Source organism: Crotalus tigris, unplaced genomic scaffold (assembly GCF_016545835.1).
Source record: "Crotalus tigris isolate CLP2741 ecotype Arizona unplaced genomic scaffold, ASM1654583v1 scf7180000017668.6805642782:7212621, whole genome shotgun sequence".
NCBI lineage: Eukaryota > Metazoa > Chordata > Lepidosauria > Squamata > Viperidae > Crotalus > Crotalus tigris.
This window is the reverse complement of record NW_024096554.1, coordinates 931504-942934: the sequence shown is the minus strand read 5'-3', so window position 1 is coordinate 942934 and position 11431 is coordinate 931504. Positions and strand designations below refer to the sequence as shown.

General features: G+C 37.8%; 1 protein-coding gene across 2 annotated transcripts in view; it reads right to left on the bottom strand.

Moving 5' to 3' along the window:
- Positions 1-11431, bottom strand: part of RBKS (ribokinase) — a 71678-nt gene that overhangs the window by 44917 nt on the left and 15330 nt on the right. The window contains exons 1-2 of one of the 2 annotated variants that reach the window (XM_039337064.1): positions 1021-1150; positions 726-858 (exon numbers count right to left, since the gene is read on the bottom strand). In XM_039337064.1, coding sequence (XP_039192998.1) covers positions 726-737 — 12 coding nt within the window. In that variant the 5' untranslated portion in view covers positions 738-858; positions 1021-1150. Of the gene's footprint in view, positions 1-725; positions 859-1020; positions 1151-11431 lie in introns of those variants that run through there. The other variant, XM_039337063.1, reaches the window with a different exon arrangement.

Sequence of the window (11431 nt, the reverse complement as noted above, 5' to 3'; positions counted from 1 at the left end):
ACAACAATCTGAGATCGTGCATCATGCTAAGTCATACATCCAAGTTCATAAATCAAAATGATTGGGTTTAATATAATCCACTACAACAAAACTAAGTACATTGTGACAATCTCATACAGAAATTTATATTATTTCTCAAGTATTATCTATCCTAATTGGTTTGCACATAGTACCAGTTGGTGGACCCTGAGGTTCTAATAGAAAAGAGAAAGCAGAAAAAGGAGTTGTTAGATACTGGAATAAAATGATTTTGTTCCTATAGGGAAAAATAGTTAATGTTACATGTTCTCAGTAATTAAGCTCAGTTAACTTTTGTACAAAATGTTAATCTTTCTCTTTCAAAAATACAAAACTGATACTTTGCATTGTGTATTTGGGAAGATACAGAATAGATTGATACATTAATTTAGCATGTCATAACCCTGTTTTCAAAATATATTAGTATTACTATATATTAACACTACTGGCTGCTCTACCAGCTTGCTCATGGAATGCTATGGCAGTCCTAGATTGCAAAGGGTTCATCTTTTGTCTATCCCTATATCGTACTAATTTTCATCCAAAACAGAATACATATATTCCGTTTGCTACTTAGATTTTTTTTTGTCTTGGATAAGACAGTTGTTAGTTGTTAAAATGAACTCGTAAATTTTGTCTGTATTAATATTTAGGCAATTTATTACACGAGAATATACTGACAATAACATATATGAAGTAGTGCTTACCTTGCAGATCATTGAAGTTTTAGCCCCAAGCCGAACTGCCTGGATACATTGGTTGGCACCTTTCCCCCCAAATCCAGTGAAAAATTTATACCCATGTATGGTTTCTCCAACTTTGGGTAAACGTTTAGTAAGGCTGTTGAAATAAAGAAGTAAAGGTACTCTTTACTGCATATTAACAACTAAATTCTTAAAGAGCTTTTAAATATTAACCATATAGAATTGCTAAGGCCATGTGCTATAGATTATTTAATTAAAAGTCGTTCTAATAGTAATCAAAAAAATTTGTAAACGTAACCTCCTTCACGCTCTTATAAGAACCAAAAATAAATTCTGGGAGTTGAAGTCCACGAGTTGAAGTCCATGAGTCATACAAGAGCCAAGGTTACCTATCCCTGACATAGGTGTTACAATGGCACAGATCAAAGTCAACTTGGAACGGATTATTGAAGAGAATACTTCTCCGCCTAAGGACAGCCTTGAGTTAATTTTTAATATAATACAATAGAATCACTATGTAGGAACTTTACAATCCTATTTGGGAAGTTAAAAACGCTTTTTCTTTTTATTAGTTTGTGTTAGTTTATATGCCTTTTTAATACATTATTAATAGAAATCTGTAAAATTAAATATGACCTGTAACGCTGAATCTTATAATAGGCAAGATAACTGCTTTAAAATCATCTTACAACAAAATTCATGATTATTAAAAGAAAAGAATAGAAAAGGATTCATCATGCTGCCCCATCCTATGCACTACAAGGCAGGCATTGAAGTACAGGAGTTCCCCTCAAGAGGACCATGTTTTCTGGCTTCGGCTGCAACCTGGTATAATGGCTGCTTCAGGCTCACAGTTGGGAGGAAGTGATAGAACTGGTCTCTCAGTAGTTGCAAGAGTTCAAAGCCGATTGCAGAAGACAGGAGACATCCAAAGAGGTAAAAGAAACACTGGAGAACTTAGGTGGGAATAGGCAGCATAGGAAATCAAAAGCTCTTAATCAAGGGGCGCTTACAAACACATAAACATTATTGATACGGCAAGCTGGAAAAATTGTAATCCTTTTTATAGCAAGATTTGTTCTGCTGAACATAGGAAGAACAGAGTAGAAAAATAAATCTTAAGGGGGAAAAAAGCAATAGCAATATCATTTAGACGTATATACTGCCTCATAGTGCTTTACAGCCTTCTCTAATTTACAGAGTCAGCATGTTGCCCCCAACAATCTGGGTCCATATTTTACCGACCTCGGAAGCATGGAAGGCTGAATCAACCTTGAGCCAGTGAGAATCGAATTGCTGGCAGTTGGCAGAATTAGCCTGCAATGCTGCATTCTAACCACTGTGCCACCAATTATACTTGGCCAAGACAACAGCAAGTCAAAAGTTGGCAAGCTATGCAGCAGTATGAAGAGACAGACACTTTCTATTTTAATCTTAAGTTTCCTCTCTCATATCTGAGCAGTGCAGGAGAGGGCATAAGCAAGTGGGGTTCTTTGGCAGATCTATTGTACTAGCCACAGAAATGAGATTAGACTGTCTAGAACAGGGGTGGGAAACTATGGCCCTTTTCTGACCTGGCTGTCTCAGAAATTCTGGGAGTTGAAGTCCACAAGCCATAAAAGGGATGTAGTTCCTGACCTCTGGTCTTTGCTGGCTGAGGAATTCTGGGAGTTGAAGTCCACAAGTCTTAAAGTTGCCAAGGTTGAGAACCCCTGCTCTAGTCCCACCCTTTCTCAAGCAGGAGATTCCATATTATTCAGCAAGGGGATAGAAGGATGGAGTGGGGAAAAATGGTTAAGTCATCATGAGTATCCTTTATTTGGATAAATGGTATTTGAGTCAGGTTCAGATTTTTGGATTGCTGTATCTCACTGAATGTTAAAATAAGAAATTGTGTCCAACATCTGGGGAACCAATCAGCATAAACTTATCTAGCTTAACTTGAAAGGTCACATCAGAAGTACATATGTGCATTTCTTCCTTAAACACACTTCCATCTTGCATGTTAAATCTCCTGCCAAACACACCTTAATAGACAGCTCAGGAAAATTCACTTTTAGAGATAGAGATTTAAGAAAAGGAAGCCGTGCTATAATGTGATGCTGTTATCTTGTCACCAAATTTTGTAATGAGAAGCAATTACTAGATTTTGATTTCATTAGTCTAACTTTAAAAGCATTTCAGCCTTCTGTTTTGAAATGACAACTATGAGTAATTTCTACAATTAAGGAACCATCTGTTACTGTGCATCCTCCATTCACATGTACACTCAAATACGCATTTTCCAGAGGAGTTGAACACATATATTGCAGACTTAGCTATATTTTGAAGGGAAACAGCTGCTTCTATAACAGAAAAAAACCAACCTAAACAAGCATTTAAGTCCAAAGTCAGAAGCTTTTATTTTAATACAAGCATGTCTGCATACATATTACAAAAAGTAAAACAGCTTGGTTATTTTTCTAACTCCAGAATACATGGTCCTAACATGAAACAAAGACAAAAATGGTAGAAATTAATATTTATCATTTAAAGCATGCTGTGTGTCGGGGGGGGGGGGGAACAGTGGCCTTTTTATGACTTGTGGACTTCAACTCCCAAGATTCCTGAGCCAGTCAGAGGTTCCCCACCTTTGATTTAAAGAGTAGAAGGCAATACAATGAAAATTGTAAGACCAAGATTGTAATACACCTGGAAAGCACTTGAGATGGAAATAACTTCCAAATAAACTTGGAAGCACCTTAAGGCAAGCAGCAATGGATGGAAACTAATCAAGGAGAGAAGCAACCTAGAAATAAGGAGAAATTTCCTGACAGTTAGAACAATTAATCAGTGGAACAACTTGCCTCCAGAAGTTGGGAATGCTCCAACACTGGAAGTTTTTAAAAAGAGATTGGGCAATCATTTGACTGAAATGGTATAGGGTTTCCTGCTTGAGCAGGGGGTTGGACTAGAAGACCTCCAAGGTCCCTTCCAACTCTGTTATTCCGTTCTTCTGTTAAGGAGGAAGTAATAGTATAGAAGAGAGAGTGCTAACTCTCCCATCTGGTCTTACATACTTAAGAAAATAATGATCGCAGACTATTTCCTGGTCTCTTAGTCTTTAGTTATACTCAAACATAAAAAGAAAGTATCAAAGTGTTCAGAAAAGCTCCATTTCTATGTCCAGAGGCCAACTGGATGATACAGTTAATTAGATTGCTGGTACTTGTGGTGACAGTGGAGAGACGCAAAGAGGCTTTGCAATCGTTAGGTCCCAGAAATTAAAACAATGTTAATTTTTTTTATTAGAACTTAACATGGAAATCCTTAAACTGAGACTTCATCTTAAGCCCTGATTATGCCAGAGAAAATAACAAAGGAAGTTGAGATGTGATTAAAGGAGGAAAACAAAGCACTGTAACTGCTTTCAGGTGCTTTTGGGAACAGCAAAAGAGTCTGATGAGTGAAGCTCCTAATTAGGGGAAAGATAGTTAATCCAGTAATTCTGACCTCCTGGCCAGAGGATATGGTCATATCATCATTGTCTAAGTTGCAGAAGGAACTCTTGCCAGAAGCTCCTCTTCTCCAGCCTCACAACAAAATGAAGTTTGTTTTTCTTTTTTAAATTTCAACTAGCTCATGTATGCCGGCCAAGTGTGAAGCAAACTACACTGCAGACTATGATGGCCTTCATAAGCCTTCAATTAACTGTAGATGGACAATATTTCTATCGGGGAGATTTCCTACAGATAGTAATCACTTGGAGTTTTCCAAAGTCTTGTTTTTCATTGCCTTCACAGGGGGCTTCTGCCTTTTCTTGCCTATACTTGACCTATTGGGACTGGATTTTCTTGTCTAGATCTGAACACTGACTTCCCTTCAGGGAGTTCAACAGCCAATGAATGGGATTGGATGAATTTAGAAAGTAGCTCCAATCTATATATTAAAAAGTGTTTTATTTGACAGCAATACAGCATGCTTTTCTTTGATAGACCTTTACTACAGGAATTTAGCAACTGCAATTGGGGTTGTTTCTCTTTCTCTCAAAGACATCTTAGTATGTTAGGGAGTGAAAATAAGAGGATAGAAACAATGTGAAGGTCATAAATGTGAGGACTGGTCACTAAGTAGGGTTATTTTTTAGCACTGTTGTAAGTTTCAATAGTCATTAGATGAGGCAGTCACTAAGCAAGGACTACCTGTACTAGTCTCTAAGCTACCACTATATAATAGTACGGAGCTGGGACAAGATATAAAAAGCGGATAAGGAACTCAAAATTATGTTACATCAAATCTAAAACCAGACCATAGGCTCAATGAGTAGTTTTTTGCTGTGGGGGGGGGAGGGGAAGCTTTGTCTCTTGGTGTTAAAAGCACAATGAGATGTCTCACAAAGTGATTCAAGGTAAGAAATTGAGGATTGCAGGCAAGGTACACGAATAATAGAATAGCTCCAGTGGTAAGAAAATAACACAAGCCATTTCTTAACTCAGAAGAATACTGGGTTAATGTTAAATCTGAATTAAAGCTTTCTGATATGGGATGGTCAGATAAAAATAATGAACTGATGTCTAAATACAACCCATTTTAGAACTAAAACTACACAGGACTCAATAGTTTTGGAGAATGGCCTCAGAAAGAGACAATTTTTTTTAAAAAAAAATAATTTCTGGAAAACTAAAGAAAACCTAGAGGCTGAAACCAATCAACTGAGTAACTTATGTCCATGCAGATAGCTACTGATGTACAAAACTATAAGTGCTGAGAAGGTTATCTATCTAGTTAATCATTTTTATGACTAAGTAACTGGGTCTGAATCTAACAATGTTTAATAAAAGTCTTGAAAGAATAGTGGTGCATAAAATCTGTTACAGATCAAGAGTGTTAAAGTAGAACTCTTAAATAACTGAAGACTATACTGTTGAAGAAAATACTTAATAACCAAGGAAACAGGCAGAAATACTGGCAAGCAAGCCTATAAAATGCCACATGGCAGAAGATGTTTATGCAGGACTTTGTTCCTGGCAAGAAAAATGTTATAAGGGTGTTGACAACACAGCATAATGTTCAGTTTGTGAATATCTTGAAATATGGTGAGCTAGAATAAAAGCCTTGCAGGAGATCCAAAGCATGCCTCTCCGCCTTCAAAGTCCAAGTAAATGTAATATCAAAGGAAGAGGAAGCAAAAGGAACATTTATCTGAGAAACAAACTTTGTGGATTTTATTGCTATCAAGTAATTCTTCCAAAGTCTGATATCAAGTTTTATTATGCTAAGGTCTGTCAGGATACTGACAACAGATATCCACATTTCCAGCCCCAAATGCTGCTTATAATTGTACAATTTCATTGATTGTACTATACTGATGTCTGAGTGATAAGGATGAAAGTTCCATAATGAAAAATCAAGATGTGCATGAGCTACATTTCTCATTTTTCCCCAAAGAATATATACAAATTGAGCAGTTGAGAATACAAAAAGTTCAACATTTTAAATAATAGGAGGAAGAGGCACAACTGAAGCATGCAGTTGAAAGACACAACTGGAAAATACCTACATCGAACATATTTAAATATTAAAGGTATATTAATTAGCTCATTAATCATAATAAAATGATTACTCCATAAGCATACTGAGTCAGCATGGATTTATCAAGAATTAGTTTCACAAACTAACCTTAATTTTTGATTGAGTAATTTCCTTAAAAGATTGTGAGGATACTATAGACATACTATAACCTGACTTAAGCAATATACAGTATTTCATAAAGTATCACATGGCAGGCTGTTTACCAAGCTAATTAAATGTGAGCTGGATACCATGACAATTAAATATATATCTGGAATGAAAATCATACTCAGAGTACTTATAAATATAAAACAAGTGTACATAATGACATTTAACGGAAGAAAGTGCAAATGTACTTTCCTTGGAAAACAAAATGTGCAGACACAGGTGAGGGAACTCTGGATTGGTAATACTGCGTATGAAAAAGATCTTGAAATAGAAAATTACTGCATGTTAAGTATGGCCAATAGTAGTAAGGCTGCAGAAAAAACAAATGTGGTTTTAGTCTGCCTTAAAAACAAGTATCTCTGTATTATGGGAAATAATAGTTCCATGTTTTTGTATTTTTCTTTTTTTTTCTATCTTATGATTTATGATCTATGACAGTGGTGGCGAACCTATGGCACGCGTGCCAGAGGCGGCATTCAGAGCCCTCTCTGTGGGCATGCGTGCCATTGCCCCAGCAGAATTTGCCAGAGTAGTGAGCACGTGGCATTTGGAAGTGACAGGGCAGGAAGTGACCAAGCAAGCGGCGTTGGCCCCCCAGGGATGCCCCAGAGATGGCGAGGGACTGGGACTGGCCCTGGCCACGCTCACCCAGTCTGCTGTGACCACTACAGCCACGCCCACCCAGTGGGCCACACCCCTGCCCCCAAGGGCACCACAATGCTGATGCAGCCCTGGCACTTTGCGATAAATAAAAGGGTTTGGGGTTGCAGTTTGGGCACTCGGTCTCTAAAAGGTTCGCCACCACTGATCTATGACTTACCACCTTCTTGTTTGTACACTGAGAGCTTATGCACTGGAGCCAAATTCCTTGTGTGTCCAATCACACATGGGCAATAAAGAATATTCCTATTCCTATGAGTTTCATTTATTTCACTTTGTTCAGATCTCACCAGCATCTGGTTCTGGGTACTATACTTTAAGTAGGATCCAGAGAAATTGGAACAGGTTTAGCTAATAGTTATGAGAAAGGTCAGGGACAGGAAACTACAGTAAATTCTATGAAGAGAGAGATTGAAGAAGCTGGGCATGTTTGCATTTGACAAAAGGATACTAGTCATCAAGTAGCTGAAACAAAGTAGTTTAAAAGTTGATGAAGACATATATCTTATTTCATAGTAAAGGACATAGAACAGTGATGGCGAACTTTTTAGAGACCAAGTGCGCAAACTGCAACCCATAGCTCACTTATGTATCGCCAGGTGCTGGGTGGGTGTGGCCTACTTGGTGGGCGCAGCTACAGTGGGCGTGACAGACTGGGTGGGCATGGCCACTGGATGGGTGTGGCTGCAGTAGTCATGGCAGACTGGGTGGGCATGGCCGGGATGGGCGTGGCCACCTCAATGTTGCTTATGGGGAGGGACACCTGTGGGAGCTGAGTAGGGCAGGGTTGGGGGAGATCCAGGGAATCTCTGGTGGGTGGAATGGTGGGCTCCCCAATGGCGGCTCCAGGCTGGCTGGCCTTAGGCCAGTGATGGCAAACTTTTAGAGACCACGTGTGCTGGGATGATGGCATGTGCCCACAGAGAGGGCTCCGTGTGCTGCCTCTGGCACCCGTGCCATAGGTTTGTCACCATTGACATAGAATAACATTATCTAAGTTAAATGGCCTCTTCCAGCTTTATAAATGTAATTTTATATTTTGTACCAAGGAGAAATAATAGCATCGTATCAGCATAAAACAACAGATAAGACAAGACAATAATTTCAGCTATACTATAGTTTCTCTTAGATAAGACAGTTTTGATCAGTTTTTCCATTCCCTAAGTTTCTTAAAAGCTGGGATGAATTTAATCACCTATTCAAGATCTACAAACATCAATCATAATTCTAGCAACCAAAAGAGGAGAGCAACCCAACCTTGTAACACTTCCAACATTTGCAATGGTGTTAAAACTCAGTGTCAATCACATTTTTGGTCAGTACTTGATTTTTGCAGCCTGGCAGCACTTCAGCTGTTGGTACCATCCATTTTTCTCTCTCTCTGACCATTTCAATTTATTTGTATTTATTAAAACATTTATAACATTTTAACATCTCAAATGTATAAAAAATAGGAATGAAGGCACCGAAGGCAATGAGATCCTACATACATCTTATAACTCTACTCATAGAACCTCATATGGCTCATCAAAATTTTAATCTAAACTAATTAACAGAAAAAGATGGTGGAATCCAGAAATAGTACAGATTGTATTACCTAAGTCTACAAATACTAAAATAAAGCGGTGCCTATCAAAGTAACAGTGAGGGAGACTACTGCTGAGCTATCAAGTTATCCCTTTGCATAAATGGATAAATTTTAACAAAACATTAGATTTCAGCAGTGCTTTTTTTGTAAAAAAAAAAAAAAAAAGGTGCCGGAACTCAACGTCATACAACCCGCCTTGCCTACCCTACACGGTTTATCTTTGTAGTTGAAAAAAAAACCCTTCAATTTTTAGTGTATCTAAAGGACTAGGATTTTGTTCAAGGTAAATTAATACTATTAATGTTACCATGCACTGTGTGGCTTTACATTACAAGAAGGCATTTTATTAATCTTTTGGGACATTTACCACTGGTATACCCATTTAGTTTAATGAGTAGAAATGTCAGTTTTCTATGTGGAATGAAATTGGCTTGATAAAATTTGGTTGCTTGTAAAAGATTGAATTATTTTTAAGAAGTTGTCAAACAAAGTGGAAAAATTTACATTTGGAGTTTAATATGGATATTGACATGAAACAAATTAAAGTTGAAACTTTGTCAGTGAACAGATTACTTTTAATTTATCTTTAAGTTAAACCCAATTTAATAAATAGATCTTATTAAACCTCATACTGTAGGTCTACCTTTACATCTAACCATATATACATTACATACATACATACATATATACATACATACATAATACCTCCTAATCACAAGATATTGGCTTTATTCTTATTCTTCCCCTCTGCAGTTTGAATATAAAGTATAAAAGACTAAAAAGAGATTTTCGTAGACATCCCAGCCTTTGAACTACCCAAGGAACTGAAACAGCAAAATTTCACTGTCAGACAAGCTTCCACGCCAGCTGCCTTTCTTTCCTCTCTCATCTCTTTTTAACCTCACACCCCACCTTCTGTAAGGGAAGGCAAAAGACTTACTCACCCTCTTGTGAAAGATGGCCTCCATGTTTATATGTCTCCCACCGCCACTAGGCTTCCACACCACATGGTCCGACCCAGCCAATCAAGCCACGCTCTGGCTGTGGTGCTCCGGCGCCTCATGGCTTCTCCTAGAGGAGGCAGACAGTGCCAGAGGGGAACCCGCTAGCACCATACCACCAGCAGGGCATTTTCAAAAGCCAACAAGGATAGGAAGGGCAACAATAGGAAAAGAACGCAACTCTGGAAAATCTGTCAAAAAAAGGTGCCGGAACTCTGTTCCGGTGCTTTCTATGTCAAAAAAATCCCTGGATTTCAGTATCTGCAGGCCACAGGAAGTGAGTGTGATAGAATGTACAGCTGAAGAAGTGGGAAGGGGAGAATGTCAGCAATATCCCTGCAGCTTCCCAGGGAGGAGGCCCAAGACTAGGGACTGTGCAGTCCTGAACTGGGTGGTGAATGGAGGGTAGGCACATAGCATCTCTCAGGTTATACTTGTTAGCTTACAAAGTTATAGCTTTAAGCTGGCAAGATTTTGTCCATTAGGAGTAAGCAAATAAAGATCTAGACCCGATCTGGACCCACTGTTCTAATGCATTTTGGTGACAAATCAACACCTTGCCAAAAAGAAAAAACCTAACTGTTGCAAACCTGCATCTCTAATTTGATTCTGACTGTATTATTTGTAAAAAAAAATGAAATAGAAAACCTCATTCTCTTAAGCAGTTCTTTTAACATACTGTTTTATGAGTTCCATCTGTAGCAATATAATTCCAAGCCACATTATTTAAAGAAAATCACCTTCTCCATGATTGGCTGGAGATTTCTGCTAACCCAGCATTACTTTTGAATAGAACAAAGCTTGCTGATTTTATTGCTAAAGGTTTATCAATGATGAGTAAAAAGACTTCTAAAAACCTCTAAATGAAGACTAAAATCACAAGTCTCTGCAAACATTTTTGAGAGAAAACCTCACTTAAAGATATTTTAGATTTTTTTTAAACGTGTGAGAAAAATCAGCACTATCTGACAGGCAAATTGCAGTGCTTTAAACTGCTGCACAGCAATAGAAAAAAAAAACTCTAGGAAATTCGATGCCTAACAATAGTTATTATTCTGGAACGCATATTTGTTCTTTCCATCACCATACAGAAAGCCATTTCAAGTGGCTAATTTTATTTTCTTTTAAATGCAATCATTTTCTTGCTGGGATCAAACAACACAAATATATTTATTCCCTTACCCATACTGAGTCCCTTAAGAATTAAACAATAGTTTCTGAGCTTCACATAGGCTATAATGCCAAGGAGTTTGGTAAATGTAAGCCTTATCTCCTGATTTTTAATTGCCTATGCCCAATGGAACATTTTACTCTTCCACTGATGGCATCACGGTCTACTGCCATGGAAATAGCTAATACTACAAACAACCACCTCACCTCTCTGGAAAATAGAGAGACTGTGTAACGTGGAAATGACAGCTAAGATAAATCAATTTTCAGGTATAATAAACATTTATAACAGCTTACCTAAACACATATACACCACATGCAGACATATACACATCAGTAATTCATACCAATCTGGGGGTCATTGTGGGACAAGAAAGGCTCCTTTAAATGTCAATTTCTTCTCCCACTCTCATTTTAGTTGCAACTTTTATTTAAACTTAAAATTTCCTCTCAACTTTTTAAGATGGGCCAACAACCGTTGCTACTCCAGCGTCATCAGCCTACATCTCAACTGACTTTCATCATTATTCTTTATTTGGCTAATGTTGTATGCTCATAATTCTTTCATACCT